Below are 21,701 nucleotides of genomic sequence, written 5' to 3'. Positions count from 1 at the left end.
ATAAAGGGGTGGTTTGCCATTTCCTTTTCATTTTACAGATAAGGAAACTGAGGCCAACAGGATGAAGTGAATTGCCCAGCATCACACAGCCAGGTAACTGTCTGAGGCTGGATTTGAACTCAGGACTTCCGGACTCCAAGCGTGGCACTCTATCCACTAGGCTAAGTGGCTGCCTTCAATTAGCAATAAGAAAGAGCTCATAATCATTAGTGATGTATCCACAGTCTCACACTCCTGCCACTCCCTCCCCCCCCAAGTTGGTTTTTTGCTTGCTTACATTTCTAAGTCAATGGTTCTAAGGAACCACTCATTGCAATCACACATTAAAAAGTTGCCCAGGGGCAGCTAGGTGGCGCAGTGGATAGAGCACCGGCCCTGGATTCAGGGAGACATGAGTTCAAATCTGGCCTCAGACACTTAACACTTACTAGCTGTGTGACCCTGGGCAAGTCACTTAACCCCAATTGCCCTGAAAAAAAAAAAAAAGAACAAAACAACAACAACAAAAAAAGTTGCCCAGCACCAAGAAACACTTATATTGCTAATAAGCCCTGGAGCTCTTCTCTTTAAAATGACCCTTACCAGTAACCTAGATGCAATGGGAGAAAGTTGCCCAAGACAACCCTTGTTCATGAGAGTTACTCCTGCGATGCCTGTTATTTCTTGAACGAGGTACAAAGATGAATCACGCACAGCTGGCCTGGTTTCCAGCAGCTAAATCTGTGGCCCCTTTTTAGTATTGATTCCTCCAGGACATTCAAAATTAAGTGGGCTGAGGGCAGGCAGTGTGTGTAAAATACTTTCTAACCAGGGAAACTCTCGCTAAATTTACATTCCACTCACTTGAAATATGTGATTATTCACACAGGGTTTGCAAATGAATAAAGCAAACAGTAATGTGGATTCATCTCTAGACGATGATTTCCTGGATCCCTATGCTCAGCCCAAAGCTGTCTCTGAGCCACAGTCCCACGTCATCAATTGCCGATTGGACTTTTCTAATATTGGCTCCTCAAACTTGTGTCCAAAACAGAAATCATTATTTCCTCCTTCCTCTCCCCCTAATCTGTCTCTATTCTCTCATTTCCCCTTTCTACCAAGGGTACGACTGTTTTTCTTATTTTAGGCACCTAGGTTCCCAAATTTGGAGTGCTCCTTGATTCTTCTTCCCTCTCTCCAACCCCAAATTTCTTATTAATTCTGAAGTCTTGTCAATTTTGCCTCTTCCACATCTCTTGGATTTGTCCCCTTCCCTGCATTCACATGACCACCTCTCTAATTCAGTTTCTCATAATTTCTTGCCTGGACTATTACTTCTAAATTGCCTCCAAATTGGCCTCCCTGCCTCAAGTCCATCTCTGCACCAATCTGTTCTCCACAGTTGCCAAAATGATATTCTGTAATCATGGGTCTGACCATGTAACTTCCAGGCTCCCAAAGTTCTGGTGGCTCTCCATTGCCTCTAGGATCAAAAACTCTTCTGGAGGGTATTTTAAGCCCTTGAAAATTTGACTCAACTTTACCTTTCCAGGCTCATCATTGACTGCCTTTAGAAAGTGGAGCTTGGGGGCAGCTAGGTGGTGCAGTGGATAAAGCACCGGCCCTGGATTCAGGAGGACCTGAGTTCAAATCCAGCCTCAGACACTTGACACTTACTGGCTGTGTGACTCTGGTTAAGTCACTTAAGCCTCGTTGCTCCACAAAAAAATTTAAAAATAAAAATAAAGGTTAAACTAAAAAAATTCTTAGCCTGGTCTTCAGAGCTTTCCACAACCAACCAGGTACCTTTACAGCCTTATTATATTGAATACTATGTTGATGTCAACAAAACTGGACTACTGGTTATTCCGTGGCCTTGGCATGCAGTCTCCTTGCATTTCTGTGGGACATGCCTCATACCTGAAGTGCCTTCCCTCTATCCCTGGGCTTAAGAATCTCCCTCTTCCTTCAAGGCTCAGCTCAGATGTCCTCTTCTTCTGTGAAGCCTTCTGTCATTCCCTCAGATGAAAGTCATCTTCCCTTCCTCAAATTATCTTGGAGTACTTTGCATGGAGCTTTCCTTTGACCCCCTCACACCCCACCCTTCTCCCCTCCCCTCCCCTCTACTCCCCTCCCTCCCTCTCTCTCTCTCTCTCTCTCTCTCTCTCTCTCTCTCTCTCTCTCTCTCCTTCTCTCCCCCCCTCTCTCATATAGAAGGGGGTGTGTGTGTACAGATTCAGAGGGGGTCAGATAGCAGAGACTCTAAAAATCCTCCTAGAAATAGGGATGGAAAAAGAAGGGGAGACAGTGAGTGATGTTTGTTGTTGTTCAGTCATGTCTCACTTTTTGTGACCCTTTGGGTTTATCTATGGGGTTTTCTTGGCAAAGTGGTTCACCATTTCCTTCGGGGGGGGCTGAGGTTCCCAATTTTATAGATGAGCAACTGTGGCAAAGAGGGATTAAGGGACTTGCCTAGGGTCACACAGGAAGTGTCTGAGGCTGGATTAGAATTTGGGTATTCCCGATTCTAAACCCAGTGCTCTAGCCTCTGCACCACCACATTCAGGCAGTGGTCAGTTTTGCCTGTTTTATGTCACACACAATAAAACTACAAGGATCATCTACTGTACCTAAATCTATGGGTATCCAAGAAAGAAACCTGAGAGAGTGATTGAAGAAGACAAGGAATAGGGGCATATTAAAAATATCAGGGGGCAGCTAGGTGGCACAGTGGATAAAGCACCGGCTCTGGACTCAGGAAAACCTAAGTTCAAATCCAGCCTCAGACACTTGACACTTACTAGCTGTGTGACCCTGGGCAAGTCACTTAACCCCCATTGCGCCGAAAAAAGAAAAGAAAAGGAAAGAAAGAAAGAAAGAGAGAAAGAAAGAAAGAGAGAGAGAAAGAAAGAAAGAAAGAGAGAAAGAAAGAGAGAAAGAAAGAAAGAAAGAAAGAAAGAGAGAGAGAAAGAGAGAGAGAGAGAGAAAGAAAGAAAGAAAGAGAGAAAGAAAGAAAGAAAGAAAGAGAGAGAGAAAGAAAGAGAGAGAGAGAGAGAGAAAGAAAGAAAGAAAGAAAGAAAGAAAGAAAGAAAGAAAGAAAGAAAGGAAGAAAGAAAGAAAGAAAGAAAGGAAGAAAGGTGTGTTCAGCCTGTGAACCTTGCTGAGGATCTGGGTGCCCCTAGTGGGATATTGTAGTTGTTTTTTTTTTTTTTAACAGTGGTTACTCTAGACGGGCCCAGCAGCAGACTGGGAGAAACCGCTTTAGTGGAGTTCCCCCTGGTGGCTGATTGAGACATTACACTCCGAGTTCAAGTTTGCTTTGCTTTTCTTCCTTTTCTTTCCCTTCTTTCTTTCTCTTGAGCTTTTATTAAGCTCTTACTATGCGCTAGGCACCCTGCTAAGCACAGGGATACAAATATCAACAAAAAGAATAGTTCTTACCCTCAAGGAGCTAACAATTAGTCAGTCAATAAATATTCATTAAGCACCTACAAGAATAAGCAAAAGAGAATCTCTGCTCTGAAGGAACTCATAGATGTGCACAGACAAGTGATCACAGATGCAAGACCTGGACAAATATGGCATTGGAGAGAATTTCCTGTATGAAGATCCCACATTCAGAGAAATTGTCATGTATTATTCTGAACAACAACAGCAATAATGCTACATACTAGTATATATATAATATACTAGTATATTAGTGTGTATGCATATATATGTGTATGCATTGGCTCAATGTCACAATATGTAGAGTATTGGGTCTGGAGTCAGGAAGAATCATCTCCCTGAGATTAAATTTGGCCTCAGACACTAGTTGTATGATACTGGGCAAATCATTTAATCCTATTTGCTTCAGTCTCCTAACCTGTAAAATGAGCTGGAGAAGGAAATGGCAAACCACTCCAGTATCTCTGCCTAGAAAATGCCAAATGGGGTCATGAAGAGTTGGACACAACTGGAAAAAATGTGTGTATACATTTATATATATCTATATGTATATGTGTATATATATGTGTGTATGTATGTATATCTATATCTATATATCTCCTCACAACAATCCTGGGAGGTAGGTGCTATCATTAGATCCATTTTACAGATGAGAAAACACTCACCCAGGATCACATACCTAGTAATACCTGAGGTTGGATTTGAACTCAGGTCTTGTAGCCTACAAGCCTAGTTCACTCTCCACTGCTCCATGTACTGCCTCATTAAAGAAATTCCTTAAAGTAGGCCTAAATTATAGCCAGTGCTGGCTGCTAGATGGTTAGTTGTGAACAAAACCTTGTTCCTTTAAAAAAGATTTTTGGGGGGCAGCTAGGTGGTGCAGTGGATAGTGCACTGGCCCTGGAGTCAGGAGAATCTGAGTTCAAATCTGGCCTCAGACACTTAACACTTACTAGCTGTGTGACCCTGGGAAAGTCACTTAACCCTAATTGCCTCACCCAAAAACAAACAAACAAACAAAAAAGATTTTTGGAAACTATATTTTCCCACATTCCTCCCTTTCTCCCTTTTCTATATTGTTATTAACATATTGTTTGTTAGCATAGGGTATTATATTCTGTTATTTTTTACTGTTTCATCAAGGAAACACTCCGTGTTCCTCAAAGAAACAAAGGGGAAAACGTGGTAAAATAATGGAATTTGGCAGACTGATTGGAATGGGCCACACCTGACCTGTCCTGAGTGACGTATGCTGCTGATGTCAGCAGGAGAAACCACTCTCCGATTGAGTTTGAAGGACCTCCCCTTTTGGGGTAGGAAGGGTAAATGCTCACTGAGGGGAGCTCAGTCTCTTTCCAGTCAGTGAGCTGTGGGAGTGGGCGAGAGAGTGAGTTTTTCCTGGCAGTTTGTCCTGTGGGACCTGGCTGCATAGCTGTTTCCCATTGAAGCTACGGACCCCAGGTGGTGAATTAATAACCCCCAGGTGGTGAATTAATAAACGAGCCCTGCTCTTTGAATTAGCTGAGCGGGAAGTGAGTTTGGGGATTGTATAGGCTTTTGCTAGAGTTGGGGGGATTATCCATTTTTCTTTTTCCCTATTCCCTTGCTTTGACTTTATTAATTTCACCTTTCCCATTAATAAAACCTGACTCATTTGTGGAAAAGAGGCTGTTAAGCTCCTTTCTTATTGGCCTGGGAGAGATATCTAAAAAGGCAGTTCAGAAGGGAGGCAGCTTTGGACCTAGAGGTCCCTCATTATTTTCTGAACCCCAATATTACGGAGAGCCACCCAATTAACTCTCTGCATATTAAATTTGGCCCCCACATCAGCAATTGCAACTGGCCTCCCTCCCACTTTGTGCTATTTCATGTGGTTTCATGGTGTTTGTTTTTGGCGCTACCATACCGCTGTTTGTACTCCCAGCTTCCTGTTCCTCATTTTCACAACTTCTTTTTTGATTGTCGTCTCTGACAGCACTGGTTTGAAAATCACTTCAATCATGCATTTCTGGGAAAGAATACAGAAACAACAGGAGCCTGTGGTCAGAGGGCAGTCACAAGGAAGGTAAGGGTCTTTTTAAAAAAAAGCTTTTTTTTCTTCTTTAAAGTAAAAACATGAATGGAAATAAAAAAGAGCTCTGAGCCTCGAGAACATTTTAAATCCTTAACCCTTTTGAGAGATGGGATCATTCATCCAGCAAAATAGGATAAAAGTGGATAAAAATGCCTCTACTTCCCCCTCTGTCAGCATCTTGAGGATAATGATCACATTGATTCTGCATGATTATTATCAACCTAAGAAAACTGACTATAAAAAACAACAACAACCAAAAAACCCCTTTAAAACTAGGAAGTCTCAGAAGAATAGAAAACTAGGCATGGAGTCAGGAAGCCTGGGCTTGAGTCACTCTTCAGACATGAATAGTTATATGAGCTAGTTTAGTATTTCAGACTAAAGTTTAGCCTTTCAGAACGTCAATTTCCTCATCTGCAAAATGGGGAGATTAATGCTTTGTTGTCTACTCCCCAGGGTTGTAAGTAAAGGACTTTGCACATTGTAAAGCAAGACAGTTTGAGCTCTTTGAGGGCAGTGGTTTTGCTTGTCTTTGTATCTTTAGGACTTAACACAGCACCTGGCACACAGTAAGCATTTAATAAATGGTTGTCATTCTTTTTTCATTCATTCATTCATTCATTCATTCATTCATTCATTCCATTTATTCCTGTTCTCTTTTGAGATTTGGGGAGCAAATGGGTAAAAAACAAGTTGGTTCTTGTGCCCAAGCTAAAGAGCCTCCCTTTTTTCTTTTTTAGGGTTCACACTCACCTTTCCTGGCAGCACGGTTCCCACAGAGGGTATGATCATGATGGGGGCATTGTCTGGCAAAAGGAACTCAAAAGATGTGGGTCCCATGGGAGCAATTTCCCCAGAACCAAGGCGGGGGACTGCATGAGTCAGAGAATTCATGCTTGTGTGGGAATTGATCACATACAGGGTCACCGTTGACATGTCAAATAGAGCTGTGGCTGCAAACTTGACTCGGTAGTGAGAAAGCTCCAGAGGTGGGTAGACGCCAATTGCTTTGCACGACAGTGTGAATTCTCTGGAAGGCCAACAGTTAGAAATCAGGGTGCTTGAATGGCCCTTTCCAAGTCAGCTTTCCTCACTCAGGCCCCTAGGGTAGTCCCTCCCTCCTCACAGGACCCTGGAGAGCTCTCCTACTCTTCAGAGCTAGCTGTGGGCAAAGTGGCTAGAAAGAGAGAGCAGGAAGGTGTTCACACCTACAAATGGGAAGGGAGCCCAAAGAGCAAGGGAAGAAAGGAGGAGAAACATCACTTCATCTTGGTAGATGAAGACAGCAGTAATGAGGAACAAAGGTTATTGAATTTCTGAATTCTCACACTCGGTGCTCTCAGCCTGGCACACATGCCCCACATTGCTGGCACACCAGGGTCTCAGAACTTGAGCCCTAATGATTCTGGAGTAGAAGAGGCAAGTTGAGGCAAGAGCACCAAGTGACATCTGGGATACTCGTGAAGGAATAATAAGAGAGTGAGAAGGGCACCACCTCCTCTGCCCACTAGTTTCATTTTACCCACCCTTGTATTTGCTTTTTTAATTACTGTCTTTTCTATGGTTGTCTTGGCAGCTGGGATGGAGGGTTGACCACTTCTATGGTATCTCAACACAAGGGTTATTTAAAAGGTTCCCCCAGGTCAGAGGACATGATGGAAAGTCATTGACATTATGCTATTTCTCCTGTTGGAGGAGGGAAGATACCTTAGGGCAGCCCAATTTGACATGGCTGAATTGCTCATTCACTCCCACTGAGATTCAGCAAATCTGGGAAATTGTTTTTCCCTTATAAGCTTTACTGGACATCAGCACTCTGAAGGCCTACATGTTTTACCCACACATAAGATAGCTATCCCAATGGAACATGCTCATTTTATTGTTTGTTTGTTTGTTTTTTGTGGGGCAATGAGGGTTAAGTGACTTGCTCAGGGTCACACAGCTAGTAAGTGTCAAGTGTCCAAGGCAAGATTTGAACTCAGGTCCTCCTGAATCCAGGGCCGGTGCTTTATCCACTGTGCCACCTAGCTGCCCCCGTGCTCATTTTAAACAGTAGGGTGTGAGAACAGGGTGGCACCTCATGTACTGGCAATCAGACAGTCCCCCCCCTTTAGGGCTCCAGGGACATACTTGGGGGCCTTCCCACATTCTATGTTTCCACTAAGGGGATTCCCACCTTCTCACCTGTTAATTTCAGTAATGCAGAGCAGCTGGAAGTCATATTCTTTCGCTTTGCTGGGTTTAAAGATGACATGGAGGGGCAAAGTTTGCAAGGGCAGGATGACTCCAAATCCATCATTGGGCTGAATATCCACATACTTGAAAATGAGAAGGGATATTTAATAACTGAAAGGAATTGATCACATCAATATTATCCTTCCTCCTCCTTTCTCCCTTTTGCCTTTACCTCTTTCCATCCTCTTCCCAGGACCCACGTTGGACAGGGAATGGGGTAGGTGTGGTGGGAATATCTGTCATGCTGGGGGACCTTGGGGATGTAGTTAGTCAAACATCTTTATTTTCCAAAGGAGGAAATTGAGGGACAGAGAAATTAAGTGACTCTTCCAAGGTCACCTGGGCAGTTCAGTAGCAAACTGGGATTTGAACCAGATGGGATTCTGACTCCTTCTACTCCATCACATTCCCTTGGGGTTTTCCCTTAAAGTTGGCCCACCCTATACCAAGAAGTTGCAGCATCCTTGTTCTTGGCTGGTTATCGCACACTATTATTTTGCCACATGAACACATGTGAGAGGGCAGGGCTGGGTGTGGAGCACCTGCTTAACAAATATTGATTCAGCTTTTGGGAGTCACTGAGGGATGGTAGCTTTAGGTACAGAGAAACTCAGTACCCTGGGATATCTGAGCACTTAAGGTAGCAATGAGATTCCCACAGATAGGTACCTTTGGGATACTGATAAATCCAAACTCCTGAGGGAGGAGAGATTTATTAATGAGCGTAATTTTGGTATAAACAGCTTCGTAGATAGTGCAGTATCCAAAATCTACTTCTTTGGGTTCAATTTCCAAATCTGATGTTGTGACAACAGCATGAACGGTGAATATCACAGGCCTTTTCTGAAATGGAAGAAGGATACTTGGGAAAGGGAAAAACCAATTTGCTTCCATCAGGTGCTTTCTATCAATTTAACTCAAAGTCTTTTCATTGAGAACTATTTTGTTTTATGTATGTATATATATATATATGCATGTGTGTGTATATATGTACAAATGTGCATATGTATGTATGTATACAGATATAGATAGATAGATAAAAACAAGGACTGGCTAAGCCCCAGAACATAACCTCTGGTTGCACATTTGATGGAACTTGGGGCACATTCTTCTTCTTCCTTCCCAACTCTTGCTTGGTGGGAATGGAATAACATAGGGAATTATTAGAAGGGATCTGGGACTAGGGAGAGTTTGTTGTTTTTATTGAGTTGTTTCAGTTGTGTCCGACCCTTCTTGATTGCATTTTGGATTTTCTTGGCAAAGATAGTGGGATGGGGGCAGCTGGGTGGCTCAATGAATAGAGTGCCGGCCCTGGATTCAGGAGGACCTGAGTTCAAATCCGGCCTCAGACATGTAACACTTACTAGCTGTGTGACCCTGGGCAAGTCACTTAACTCCAATTGCCTCACCAAAAAAAAGATACTGGGATGATTTGCCATTTCCTTCTCCAGCTCATTTGACAGATGAGGAAACTGAGGCAAACAGGGTGAAGTGACTTGCTCAGGGTCACACAGCTAGGAAGTGTCTGAGGCTGGATTTTAACTCAGGTCTTCTTGACCCCAGGCCGGGCGCTCTATCCACTGCACCACCTGGCACTATGCACGCACACCATACCCAAGTCCAAAGGGAAGGTTCTGGGGACGAGGTCAAAGGCTTACACTGCAGCAGGGAGATTCAACTGAGAAGCTGTCTAGAGGAACCCATGAAGACATTCAAGAAAAATCCACTGGGAACTTGTCCCAAGGAAGATGAGGGGCGGTTTTATGTGAGTGCTGGAGGTGGGGAGTGCCAAGAAGTGTTAGGATGTCAGCTGGTCAAACCATATTTACATAGCCCCTACTATGCACTAAGCACTTTACAAAGATTATCTCATTTGATCCTCACAACAACCCTGGGAGATAGGGTGGGCTTTATCTCCATTTTACAAATAAGGAAACTGAGGCAGTCAGAGATGAAATGATTTGCCCAGGGTCACACAGCTAGTTAGGTATCTGAGGTCAGATTTGAACTTGGATCTTCCTGACTCCAGGCTCAGGGCTTTATCTACTGTGTTCCTAGATGCACTTATAGATGAGGAAACTGAGACCAAGAGAGTCACAAGAACTTGGTTCAAGCCATACTCCAAGCCCAAAGTAGAACTCAAGATCTCCTAACTCCTCAGGCCAACGTTCTCTCTATTGACATGCTGTTTCATGGTCTTAGGATTTGTTTTGTAAACACGTCCGCAGAAGTGCTTAATAAATATAGATAACTCTCTTCTTTGGTTACATGCCCTTGGAAATTAACCAGAGTTCTTTCTCTCTTTTTTTTTTTCAGTGGAAGACTTCAGTATTTATTGAAATGTTGTTTGTCCTTCATTTTGGAAAAGAACCAAGAACATCATGGGGTTACGACTCCCAGTTGAACCAGAAGTGAAGCAGAGATGTACAAAGTCATCAGTCTCACTCACTCTTCCAGAGTCATTCAAGCCCAGTGGCAAGATGAAAGTCAGGACGACTGGTGATGGCACAGAATGCAGTGGATAATTCTGGAGCCTTTGATGTCTGACCAAGCTCTAAGCGCTCCACAGGGCCTGCATTCATGATCATGGGAACAAATTGTTCTCATCCACCAGGGGAAGTCTTCACAAGCTCAGGGTAGACACCCCCTAACTCAACAGGTTTGAGGGCTGTTGGTTACCTTAAACCTGGTTTAGCCCGTCTGCCAAGGCTGTTTTTACCTGGGTGTGGCTGCTGCACGTGCTGCAGTTTCTCGGAACCACAGGTTAAGAGTTGAGTGTCAGGTGGACACCCAAGGTGGATGAGCAGTCCCAAAAGGGCTTGGCAGTCCTCATTCCAGAGGTGCTAGTCCTTCCTGAACACCCCATACACATCATTTACTGAAATAATAAATGGGAGAATGGCTACTCTTTTTTTTTGTTGTTGTTTTTGTTTGTTTTTTGCGGGGCAATGGGGATTAAGTGACTTGCCCAGGGTCACACAGCTAGTAAGTGTCAAGTGTCTGAGGCCAGATTTGAACTCAGGTCCTCCTGAATCCAGGGCTGGTGCTTTATCCACTGTGCCACCTAGCTGCCCTGAGAATGGCTACTCTTAACAGCTCTGATCAAAGAGCTACATAGAATTCAGCTAACATCATCGGTCGACTGTGTCACCAACCTGATCAGCGACTCTTATTGTCATGGGGGCCGCTAGGACTCTTGTATCTTTGTCAAAATATTCTCCTGCATCTTCTGGGAGGGAGTGTCTGAAAGGGGGAAAAAGAACTTGAATGAATCTTTTCTTTATGGTTATCAAAATGTTAGCAATATAGATATAGGGCTAGTGGTTATGAAATCACGGGTCATTAGAAACATGCCACAGTAGTTACATTATGAAAAAAAATCCTGCTTAGAACTATCCCACCCCCACCCCAGCCCATGATTCATTCATTGAGATCATTGCAGATCCAATTCTCATGAGATAAGACTATGGTTCAAGGAGGCTACCAGCCTAGAATCAGTTGTCCACAAAAGTTTTATTTAAATTGAATATTTCCAATCAATATCATAATTAAGGGGCAGCTAAGTAATGTAGTGGATAGATCACTGGGCCCAGAGTCTGGAAGACTGAATTCCAATTTGACTTCAGATGCTGTCATAAGAAATGACAAGCAGGATGATTTCAGAAAGGCCTGGAAAGACTTGTATGAACTGATATATAGTGAAGAGGGCAGAACCAAGAGGACATTGTGCACAGTGATAGCAAATATTATTTGATGAAGAACTGTGAATGACTTAACTATTCTCAAGAATACAATGATCCAAGACAATTCCAAAGGACTAATGATGAAACATACTATCCACCTCCAAAAAAAGAACTGATATTGATTGAACACAGACTGAAGCAGGCTACTTTTCACTTTCTTTTCTTTTTTTCTTCCGATTGCTTAATGCCTCAGGGAGGTGGGGAGGAGAGGGAGAGAAGGAGGGGTAAAATTTGGAACTCAAAACTTTAAATAGAGATATATATTATTTTAAAAAAATAAATATAATAAATTTTAAAATAATTTATTATTATTGTTTTTAAAATACAAAAGGAGGATTTTCTATTTCATCTTGGAGGTTATAGGGAGCCATGGGGTTTATTGAGCGGCAGAGGGGATCAGCATGGTCATGTCTGTGCTTCACTTTGACAGCTGATTGGAGAACGGATTGCAGTGGGCAGACCAATGAGAAGGCTCTTGGAATTGGTCCAGGAAACAGGAGATGAAGGCCTGCATCAGGGTAGTGGCTGAATGGATGGAGAGAAGGGGATGGATATGAGACCTGTTTGAGGGTAAAAATGACTGAATTTGACAACAGACGGGCTCGGGGGTGGGGGTGGGTGATTGACAGTGAAGGACTGAGGATGACACTGAGGGTGCAAGTTTGGGTGAGTGGGAGGATGGCTCTGCTCTCAACAGTAATGAGAAAATGGGGTTGAGGGGGAGGTTTGGGGAAAATAATGAGCTCTCTTATTGACATGTTGAGGTCGAGGCGCATCCAATGTCCCATAAGATGTTCAAGAGGCAATCCAATGAGAGTTCAGGAGAGATCTTAGGGATGGATATATAGATAGATGTGGGAGTCGTACACAGAAATGATTATTGAATATAGAGGAACTGATGAAATAATTAAGTGAGACAGTAGAGAGCAAGGATTCTTGAACTGGAGTCCACCCACAGATGCCCAAAGTGACTGCGGATCCATTTCAGGAAGTTTGTGAACTCAGATGGCAAGGGGAAGGAAGCATTTATAGAGTGCCTACTGTATGCCAGGCATTTGTTTTGCATGGGAAAAATGACATCTATATTTCCACTAATCTTTGGTCTCCTTGTAATCTTATATGCTTTATTTCATGCAATTTAAAAATATTATCCTGAAAGGAGGCTCCACAGGCTTCACCAGATTCTATGATACATGAAAAATTGAAGATTACTGGTATAAAGGAAGAGGATCCAAGATGGAGTTTTGGGGGACACTCACGGTTAGTGGGAGTAACATGGATGGATGAAGATGTAGCAAAAGAGACTGAGAAGGATTGGTCAGAGAGGTGGAAGGAGAACCAGGCAAGAATGGTGTCTGTGATAACCTGGAGAGGAGAAAGCACCCAGGAGGAAGTGGTGATCAGCCTTTGAAATGGCAGAGAGGTGAGGGACAAGGATTGAAAAAAGTCCATTAGATTTGGCGATTAGGAGATCACTGGGAATTTTGGAGAGAGAAGATTCAGTTGAATGATGAGGTCCGAAGCCAGATTGCTGAGGGATTAGAAGAGGAGGGACAGTGGAGGCACTGGTTGTAGGCAGCTTTCTTAAGGAGTTTAACCAAGAAGCAAAAGAGAGAAATTGGACAGTAGTTATTGGGGATCGTTTGGATCAAGAGAGCATTTTTTTAAGAATGGAAGAGATAAGGGTTTTTAATGATGGTGAACAAAAACACTTGTGGAATTTCACAGGATCAGGGATTTAGAACTGGAAAGGACATTGGAGGTCATGGAGTCCAAATGCCTCATTTTGCAGATAAAGAAACTGAGGCACAGAGAGGTCAAGTGACTTATCAAGGACCATGCAGCTAGTCAGTGTCTCAGGTGGGATTCAAACCTAGCTCTTCCTGCCCCCAAGTCCAGTGTCATATCCAGTATACCACACTGTCTCTTCTTTTCTTCTTCAACTGGGATCTCCCCAGTTCACTGACTGCAAATAAAATTAGTTGACATCTGTCAGAAGGAGCCAAGCCTGCAAAGCCAGAGGAAGGAACTGGTCCTCTCCATTCACACAATCTTTATATCAGCAAACACACATTCTTTTAAAATTTAAAAAAAATTTTGCAGGGCAATGAGGGTTAAGTGACTTGCCCAGGGTCACACAGCTAGTAAGTGTCAAGTGTCTGAGGCCGGATTTGAACTCAGGTCCTCCTGAATTCAGGGTCGGTGCTTTATCTTCTGCTCCCAACACACAATCTTATCATACTTTCATCCAATTCTCTTGTGATTCGTGACAAGTTAACCATATAAAGAAAAATAATATAGTGGTAAGTCACTTCAGAAAGGAAATGTAATCTTGAACAGCTGCTTGTAAATAAAATAATTAATTACATAATTCATATAATTTTCTTTTTTTTAAATAAAAGTATTGGATTACTCACAAGCCAGGCAGGCTGAGAAGAAGCCCAATCACCCCCTGGGCCAGGCTGTAGCATGAACAGTGTTTTCCTGGAAGCAGCGCTACACTTTAAGATGGAGTAAAAAGCCAAGAAATACTAAGCCAGGATGAGTAGGCAAAGAAAGCAGAAGACCATCTAAAACTTCTTTGGGGGAAAGGTAGACCACAATACAATCTCACAAAAAGAAGATAATAACAGGGTCAAAGCTCCAATATCCAAAGCTTCCAAGAAAAACATGAACTGGTCTCAGGCCATGGAAGCTCTCAAAAGGGACTTTGAAGAGAAAGTAGGAAAAATAGAACGAAGATGTAGAGAAAGAGAGGAAGGATTGGAAAGAGAAATGAGAGCGATGGAGGAGAGTCATGAGAAAAAAGTCAACAGTTTGAAAAGCCAAATGGAAAAGGAGATTAAAAAACTGTCTGATGAAAATAATTGCTTAAGAATTAGGATTGAACAAATGGAAGCTAATGACCTTATGAGAAACCAAGAAAAAGTAAAGCAAATCCAATTGAATGAAAAAATAGAGGGCAATGTGAAATAATATCTCCTTGGAAAAACAGCTGACCTGGAAAATAAATCTAGGAGAGATAATTTGAAAATCACTGGACTACCTGAAAACCATGACAAAAAACAAGAGCTTAGACACCATCCTCCAGGAGATTGTGAGGGAAAATTGCCCTGATATTCTAGAAGCAGAAACTAAAATAGAAATTGAAAGAATCTACTGATCACCTCCTGAAAGAGATCCCAAGAGGAAAACCTCCAGGAATATTATAGCCAAATTCCAGAACTCCCAGGTCAAGGAGAAAATATTGCAAGCAGCTAGAAAAATGGAATTAAAATACTGTGGAGCTCCAATAAGGATAAAGCAAGATCTAGCAGCTTCTATATTAAAGGACCAGAGGGCATGGAATATGATATTCCAGAGGGCAAAGGAACTGGGACTACAGCCAAAAATGACATACCCAGCAAAACTAAGTATCATCTTTCAGAGGAAAAAATGGAATTTCAATGAGAAAGAAGACTTTCAGGCATTTGCTATGAAAAGACCTGAACTGAATAGAAAATTTGACTTTCAAATACAAGACCCTGGAGAAGCATAAAAAGATAAACAGGAAAAAGACTACATGAGGGATATTAAAAGATCCAACTGTTTATTTTCCTACATGGGAAGATAATACTTCAAACTCATAAGAACTATCTCAGTAAGGAATTCACAGAGGACACAGGTCTGAACTGAATATGAAGGGATGATATCTGTAAAGCATTTATGTTTTGTTCTTTGTGGGGCAGACAGGGTGGGGTGTCTTATGTCTGGGGCAAGATTTGGGCTTGGGGCCTCCTGGGTCCAGGGCTGGTGCATTGTCCTCTGTGCCACCTAAATAACCTATGATGACATCTTTAAAATAGGGTTGAGGGGTAGGAGAAATAGACTGGGGGAGGGGGGAGGGGGGAGGGGAAAGGGGAGAGATGGTCTGGAGAGAGGTTGTTCACATGAAGGAAACAAGAAAAAAGCTTATGGGGGGCGGCTAGGTGGCGCAGTGGATAAAGCACCGGCCCTGGATCCAGGAGTTCCTGAGTTCAAATCTGGCCTCAGACACTTGACACTTACTAGCTGTGTGACCTTGGGCAAGTCACATAACCCCCACTGCCCTGCAAAAAAACCAAACCAAAACCAAAACAAAACAAAAAACCCCCAAAAAACAAACAAAAACCCAAAGAAAAAAGCTTATGGAGGGGAGGGGAAGAGGGGGAAGGAATTCGAGAGTGAGTGAACCTTAATATCATCAGAATTGGCTCAAAGAAGGACTAACATACATGCTCAAGTAGGTATAGTAATATATTTTTGCCCTGAGGGAGGAGAGGGAGATAAGGGGGGGGGGAGAGGGAAGGGGGGAAGGGCAGATTGGGGGAGAGAGCAGTAAAAAGCAAAACACTTTTGAGGAAGGTGAAGATGTTTGGTATAACTGCACAAGTATGACATATTGAATTACTTGATTTCATTGGGAGGGTTGAGGAGGGAGGGAGGAAGAAAATTTGGAACACAGAATTAGCTCAAAGACCTTTAACTCATAAGAGTGGGCTCATGGAGGGAATAACATTCACACCCAGTTGGGAGGAGTAATCTATTTAACCCTACAGGAAAGTATGAGGGGAAGAGGATAAGGAAGGAAGGGTGAAAAAAAGGGAGTGCAGAATAGGGGAGGGGACAGTCAGAAGTAAAACACTTTTGAGGAGGAATAGGTTAAAAGAAGATAGAAAATAGAGTAAATATCATGGGAAGGGAATAGGATGGAGGGAAATAGTTATGATCATCTTTGTCAAGTTTAAGGTACTTTATTCAGGTTATGATGAACAGGATACTATCAGAAAAACCTGGAAAGACCTACATGAACTGAAGCAGAGTGAAATGTATTGTATACAAAATAACAGCAATAGTGTAAGATGATCTGCTGGGAAGCATGTGGTTATTTTCAGCAAGGCAATGATCCAATATAACTCTGAAGGACTTATGAAAATGGCAACCCATCTACAGAGAAAAGTGATAGTATCTGAAAATAGATGGAAACACTTAAAAAAATTTTTTTTTCCTCTTTGACAATTCCTCAATCTGAAGTTTTGGATTTGTTTGTTTGTTTGTTTGTTTTTACTGTTTTCTCTCACAACCTAGCTAATGTGGGAATGTTTTCCATGACTACTCATGTATAACTTATTTTGAAATGCTTGAGTTCTAGTGGGTGGGGGGTGGAAATGGAGGAAGAAAAGAAGTTGGAACACAAATTTTTAAAAAACTGATGTTAAAATTTCTTTTTACATATATTTTGGAAAATAAAATTCTATTCAATAAAATAAAAGTATTTTTATTATTTTCCAGTTACATACAAGGCTGGTTTTCAACATTTGTTTTCATAGGATTTTTAGTTCCAAATTTTTTCTCCCACCCTCCCTTCCCTTCTTCTTCCCCAAGGCAGAAAGCAATCTGATATAGTTTATATATGTACAATCACATTAAACATATTTCTGCATTAGTCATATTGTGAAAGAAGAATCAGAGTACAAGGGAAAAATCTCAAAAAATAAGGAAAAAAAAACATCGGCCCCAAAGTAGAAACAGTAAATTCATATAATTTTCATTGTGTCTTAATTAAATCAAGTTTGCTGTTTGAAGGCATTCTACAAAGAATCCCTTCAGGGGCAGCTAGGTGGCGCAGTGGATAGAGCACCGGCCCTGGAGTCAGGAGTACCTGAGTTCAAATGCGGCCTCAGACACTTAACACTTACTAGCTGTGTGACCCTGGGCAAGTCACTTAACCCTAATTGCCTCACACACACACACACACACACACACAACAACAACAAAAGAAAACAAAAAAAACTAAAGAATCCCTTCATAAAAGGAAGATTCGCCTGACTTACCTATACATTTTCATAGGTTTTAAAGTGAGTCCCTTCTCCAAGTCTTTTGTCAGAGACTGCTCTTGCTGGGATGGGAAGCCTCAGCATCAAGTCAGGGAAACGGCCTTTGATTTGACAAGCCCCCAAAAGGGGGGCGGGATGTAGGAGTTGGGGAAAGACATTCAAAGACCAGAAATAAATAAACGTGTGTGCTGGCAACCAAGAATTTGTTCACTTGAGCCAGGGACTTGGGACTCTGTCCCCATGGTAGATTCCTCCAACTGTTATCTATCTCATATATGGACCATATATATGGCATGTGCTACATATATTTATATGTGTGTGCATATACATAAATGTGTTCATATATGCATATGCACACACATATATGTATATACTTGTATCCCAAGTAGAATGGAAACTCCCTGAGAGTAGGGACTGTTTTCTCTATCCTTAGTGTCTAGTACAATGTTTGGCACATTTTTTGTCATTCAATCATTTCAATTGCATACGACTTTTTTTTTTTTCTGCAGGGCAATGAAAGTTAAGAGACTTGCCCAGGGTCACACAGCTGGTGAGTGTCAAATATCTGAGGCTGGATTTGAACTCAGGTCCTCCTGAATCCAGGGCTATTACTTTATCCACTGTGCCACCTAGCTGCCCCTGCATATGACTCTTCATGACCCCATTTGGGGTTTTCTTGGCAGAGAAACTGTGGTGGTTTGCCATTTCCTTCTCCAGCTCATTTTACAGATGAAGAAACAGGTAAAAAATGTTAAGTGACTTGCCCAGGGTCACAGAGCTAGTAAGTATCTGAGGTCCCACTTGAACTCAGGTCTTTCTGACTTCCAGGCTTGGTTCTCTATCCACTGTGCCACCTAGCCTACTCTTGGCACACAGTTGAAATTTAGTAAATGGTTAGGGATTGATTTAATTAATCTAAAGACAATTGCCGACCCTGTTGTATAATCTGAGGTTTAAGGAGAGGTCGGCTTCCCTCAATGATTGTTCAGTGCTACAAAGGATCATGATGGAGGCGTTTGAAATCATCTGCTGGGCATTATTTTCCTCAAAGGCTGCTATCCACCGATCTAAATAGTTCTCCAAACCCCTCATGTCAGGTCCATGAATAAACCCTTCTCGGGGAGCCAGAAGATCCCAGCAAAGGATATTTATTAACCCAAATCCCAGACCACAACAAATGGGGGCTGGAAAAATGACTGATTTTTCTAAACTAACCATCTGGTTCAACTGAACCCGAGGAACCAGACAGAGACTTGTCACTCCAGCACTCTCAGAGAAAAGAGTAAATGAGGCTCTGGAGTTTAAAAAAAGGGGACAATTACAATTCTCAAATGAGAAATTTTGTTCCTCTAGGAGCCTAAGTTTGTTTTTCAGACACTTGAATACTTTTGATGATTTTTCTGGATTTAATGTCTGTAGAAATAGCAGTCCTGATCATTGAAGTTGCAGGTTTCCATCCACCAGTCCCCACTCCCACCTCTACCCCTTCCCTATCTGAGACCTAGGAATAAACCTATGACTGGCTTTCTCCTTTCAGATATGGAGATGAATATGGCTCGTGGTCAACTTTGACAAAGGCAGCTAGGTGGCACAGTGGATAGTTTTCTGGTCCTGGAATCAGGAACACCTGAATTCAAATTTGGCCTTAGATACTTACTAGCTATGTGACCCTGGGCAAGTCACTTAACCCTGTTTGCCTCAGTTTCCTCATCTGTAAAGTGAGCTGGAGAAGTACATGGCAAAAAAAATCCCAAACAGGGTCATGAGTCTGACACAACTGAAATAACTGAACAACAACAACTTTGTCAATGAGCAAACAAATGAAAAAGCATTTTTAAGTGTGTATTGTATATGCAAAACACTTTGTTAAATGCTGGAGAAACCAAAAGAAAAGTAAGTCCATCAACAGGATTGAGTGACCATAAGGGAACTCTGTTCTCTTTTCTTATTAAAAGGAAAAAAAAGTCATCATGATAAATGCTTAAACTTCCTGTGCCCATATAGGGTTGAAGTTAGAGTAAATGAGCAAAAAGACTGAATCATCTGTCCCTCCTTTTAGGTGTCTTTTGTTAACTATCAGCCCCTCTGAGTTAAAAACACACAAAGACAGCCCAACCAAGTAGGATCTATCCAAGTGGGTAGATCAATGGTGTCCTTTCTTACTGCAGACCAAATCAGTTCATTGTATGTAATGTAATGATATTTCAGAGAATTGTAGAGTGCTACCAGGGATCTCAGAGATAATTTGTTTTAGCCCCCTCATTTTGAAGTCTGGAAGAGGAAGTGAATCATTCAAGGTCAGTGGCCTTTCTTAGCACCATGCCTGGTACACAGTAGGCCTTTTAACAAATGCTTGTTGATCCACTGACTGACATGGATAGTGAATAGCTGAACTGGGGTGTGATCCTAGGTCCTCTGATTGCAAATCCAAGGATCTTTCTTCTAAGTGGGTGCCATTTTTCAAAGGCTTTTTGGCTCTGCTACCAGCAATCTCATTTATACATTTCCAGCTAATTCAACACAAGCGTTCACTTAAAATACTGATGTCCCTATTTATAACCCCCTAGAACTGAAAGCAACAGGAGTAAGTCTCCCCCACACCAATTTCCACAGTGATTTGACTCCCACTGCCTGATTTCTATGGAAGCTTGGAGCCAACTCTAGGGCCCTTTATAACTTACTGTATTCAGACAGTTCAGCTCCCTTTTCCCCTTGAATGAGATGTCTTTGAAAACCGGAACAGTTGCTATTCATTATTCCAGTGGAAATCATTCCCAAGAATAATGCTCAAAGTAAAATTCAGGATGGGGTTGTGACTTCAGTTAGGTGCCCCAGGTTTTCTATTGAAACTGAAATTCTGTCTGAGAGGCCTCTTTCATTTCCAAGAGCCCAGGGGCTCCCAACCTTTTCCTCTGACTTCCAGTGAACCTTCCCACAGCCCCTATTCAAGAAAGGATATAAAGTTTGGAGTTTACCATGGAGATGTATATAAGAAAGACAAAAGAGATTCATTAATTTCAACAGGGTAACATAGTGGTTTGCCAAATATTCCCTGTACCTCTTAACAAGCTTCTCCTACTCCATGGGAGTCAGTCAGTCAGTTAATAAGGATTTATTAAGTTGCTACTTTGTTCCAGGCACTCACTTTGCTAAGCACCGGGGATACAAAAAGAGGCAGAAGACCATTCCTGTCCTTGATGAGCTCATGATCTTATGGAGGTAGACGACATGCAAATGTTTATGTACAAACAGTATGTAGCAGGGATAAATAGGAAATAATCAATGGAGGGAAGGCACTTGAATTAAGAGGGACTTGGAGGGGCAGCTAGGTGGCTCAGTGGATAGAGCACTGGCCCTGGAGTCAGGAGGACCTCAGTTCAAATCTGGCCTCAGATACTTGACACTTACCAGCTGTGTGACCCTGGGCAAGTCACTTAACCCTCATTGCCTCTTTGGTTCTGCAGGAGAAATCCAGTCTAGCACTTAACTCGATACTTGTTGGATGTCTGTTGAGTGCAGAAGGACTCTGGGAATGGGGGTGGGGCAAGGCCAAAAAAACCAAACTACCACCCTTGCCTCTTTGGGGAATGGAGAGATGAAAAAAAGCGCATACACAGAGACTTATAGGCAAGCAGAAATTAAAAACACTGCAAGATAAATCAAGAGGTATTTCTCTTCTGAGGAAAGTGATCATTTATACTCTGCCAAGTACTTTTTCTTACATTAAAAAAGGTATTTCAGGGGGCAGTTAGGTGGTGCAGTGGATAGAGCACCGGCCCTGGAGTCAGGAGGACCTGAGTTCAAATCCGGTCTCAGACACTTAACACTTACTAGCTGTGTGATCCTGGGCAAGTCACTTAACCCCAACTATCTCACCAAAAAAAAAGAAAGAAAGAAAGAAAGAAAGAAAGAAAGAAAGAAAGAAAGAAAGAAAGAAAGAAAGAAAGAAAGAAAGAAAGAAAGAAAGGAAGAAAGAAAAAGAAAAGAAAGGGTACTTCATGACACCCAAAGGCTGGGAGTTGGTGACTGTCTGGGCAATGGTCCAGAGATAAGTAAGTGTTGGGAGAAGAGCTCAGCATCTCTCTGGTTGGTGTGTCTCCCTGAGCCAGTTGCAGAGTGCTCCCCCTTGAGGGTCTCATTGAAAGTCCCCGAGGGCAGAGGCTGTATCCCAAGCCCTAATACCCTGCCCATAAGATACTTAGCAGAAGGTTGTTGAATTGAGCTGGGCACAAGACTGCCCAGGATAATTCATTAACAATAATAATGACAGCTTACATTTACATAGCTTTTCTTTTTTTATTTTTTAGCTGCATTTCTTTCTTTTTTCCTTTCTGTGGGGCAATGAGGGTTAAGTGACTTGCCCAGGGT

At 42.3% G+C, this 21,701-nt stretch overlaps 1 protein-coding gene across 1 annotated transcript in view; it reads right to left on the bottom strand.

Moving 5' to 3' along the window:
• CFAP74 (cilia and flagella associated protein 74) overlaps positions 1-21,701 on the bottom strand; it is a 134,628-nt gene that overhangs the window by 18,806 nt on the left and 94,121 nt on the right. The window contains exons 24-28 of the mRNA XM_043995435.1: positions 10,891-10,978; positions 8,405-8,578; positions 7,685-7,818; positions 6,254-6,530; positions 5,333-5,434 (exon numbers count right to left, since the gene is read on the bottom strand). Of these exons, the coding sequence (XP_043851370.1) occupies positions 5,333-5,434; positions 6,254-6,530; positions 7,685-7,818; positions 8,405-8,578; positions 10,891-10,978 (775 nt within the window). The remainder of the gene's footprint in view (positions 1-5,332; positions 5,435-6,253; positions 6,531-7,684; positions 7,819-8,404; positions 8,579-10,890; positions 10,979-21,701) is intronic.

This window comes from Dromiciops gliroides, chromosome 3, assembly GCF_019393635.1.
Source record: "Dromiciops gliroides isolate mDroGli1 chromosome 3, mDroGli1.pri, whole genome shotgun sequence".
Classification (NCBI taxonomy): domain Eukaryota; kingdom Metazoa; phylum Chordata; class Mammalia; order Microbiotheria; family Microbiotheriidae; genus Dromiciops; species Dromiciops gliroides.
The sequence above is the reverse complement of the archived record's forward strand: the minus strand, read 5'-3'. Positions and strand labels throughout refer to the sequence as shown.